The sequence below is a fragment of the Mastomys coucha genome, unplaced genomic scaffold (assembly GCF_008632895.1).
Source record: "Mastomys coucha isolate ucsf_1 unplaced genomic scaffold, UCSF_Mcou_1 pScaffold23, whole genome shotgun sequence".
NCBI classification, from domain to species: Eukaryota; Metazoa; Chordata; class Mammalia; order Rodentia; family Muridae; genus Mastomys; species Mastomys coucha.
Window position 1 is genome coordinate 100,443,064 of NW_022196906.1, and position 1,004 is coordinate 100,444,067.

The 1,004-nt window shown below is 44.6% G+C and overlaps 1 protein-coding gene across 1 annotated transcript in view; it reads right to left on the bottom strand.

The window, feature by feature from the left end:
- Positions 1–1,004, bottom strand: part of Rad54l2 (RAD54 like 2) — a 93,498-nt gene that overhangs the window by 20,054 nt on the left and 72,440 nt on the right. Inside the window, exon 14 of the mRNA XM_031345963.1 lies at positions 216–334. Within this exon, the coding sequence (XP_031201823.1) occupies positions 216–334 (119 nt within the window). The remainder of the gene's footprint in view (positions 1–215; positions 335–1,004) is intronic.

Here is a 1,004-nt window from a genome sequence, read left to right on the forward strand (position 1 = left end):
CTCAGAAATCCACCTGCCTCTGCCTCCCAAGTGCTGGGATTAAAGGCGTGCACCACCACTGCCCAGCATAGTGGTTCTTTCTTAAAGCTACCTCTCAGCATCTCCCGATTTCTTGGGTAATCACATATTTCTATACACTTAAAGAAGAGAGAAAGAAAGGAGGCCCTTAAATAGTTCTCGCCAAGACTCCAGAAGTAAAGCAGCAATAAACTCACGGAAGTAGCTGACATTTCGAACCCACTTCTGTGTTCCTTGCCCCTCGGCACCAGGCAGACAAGGCATGTCTCGTTTCCCTAGGAACTCCTCGATGAGAGCCAAGGTAGAAAGGCTCTGGCTGTAAGGGAAACAGTAATTAAGATGGCTCCCAAACCCTAAGGAGCCTTGTCCTTACACTCCTGTGCAACCTTCTAAATGGAGTTCCCACAACCTACTCCCTATGAGATAGAACTCCACTAGCACAACCAAGATATTCTGCGTAACTCATATGCACCAACCCATAAAGAGCAAAACAAAACAGCCAAATAAACAAACAAATGAAACAAACAAACAAACAAAACAACCATTTCTCTGATTCCTTCATCTCTCAATCGAAAATTCTGGGGTTTAACTCAGTGCTCAGTGGTGTTCAGCAGTGTAATCTACATGGAGATACACATGACTAACTGTGTACCGCGAGCAGTCTCAAGCATCTCAGGTACCTTCCTATGGAGACAGACCCACTAGACTGCTTCAGAACATGTAGAGAGCTGGCTTATTGAAATGTAGTATGAAGGGTTGCAGAGATGGCTCAGCGGTTAAGAGCACAGACTGTTCTTCCAGAGGTCCTGAGTTCAATTCCCAGAAACCACATGGTGACTCACAACCATCTCTAGTGGGGATCCAATGCCCTCTTCTGGTGTGTCTGAAGACAGAGACAGTGTACTCACATGAATGAGTGAAAGAAAGAAAGGAAGAAAGAAAGAAAGAAAGAAAGAAAGAAAGAAAGAAAGAAAGAAAGGAAGGAA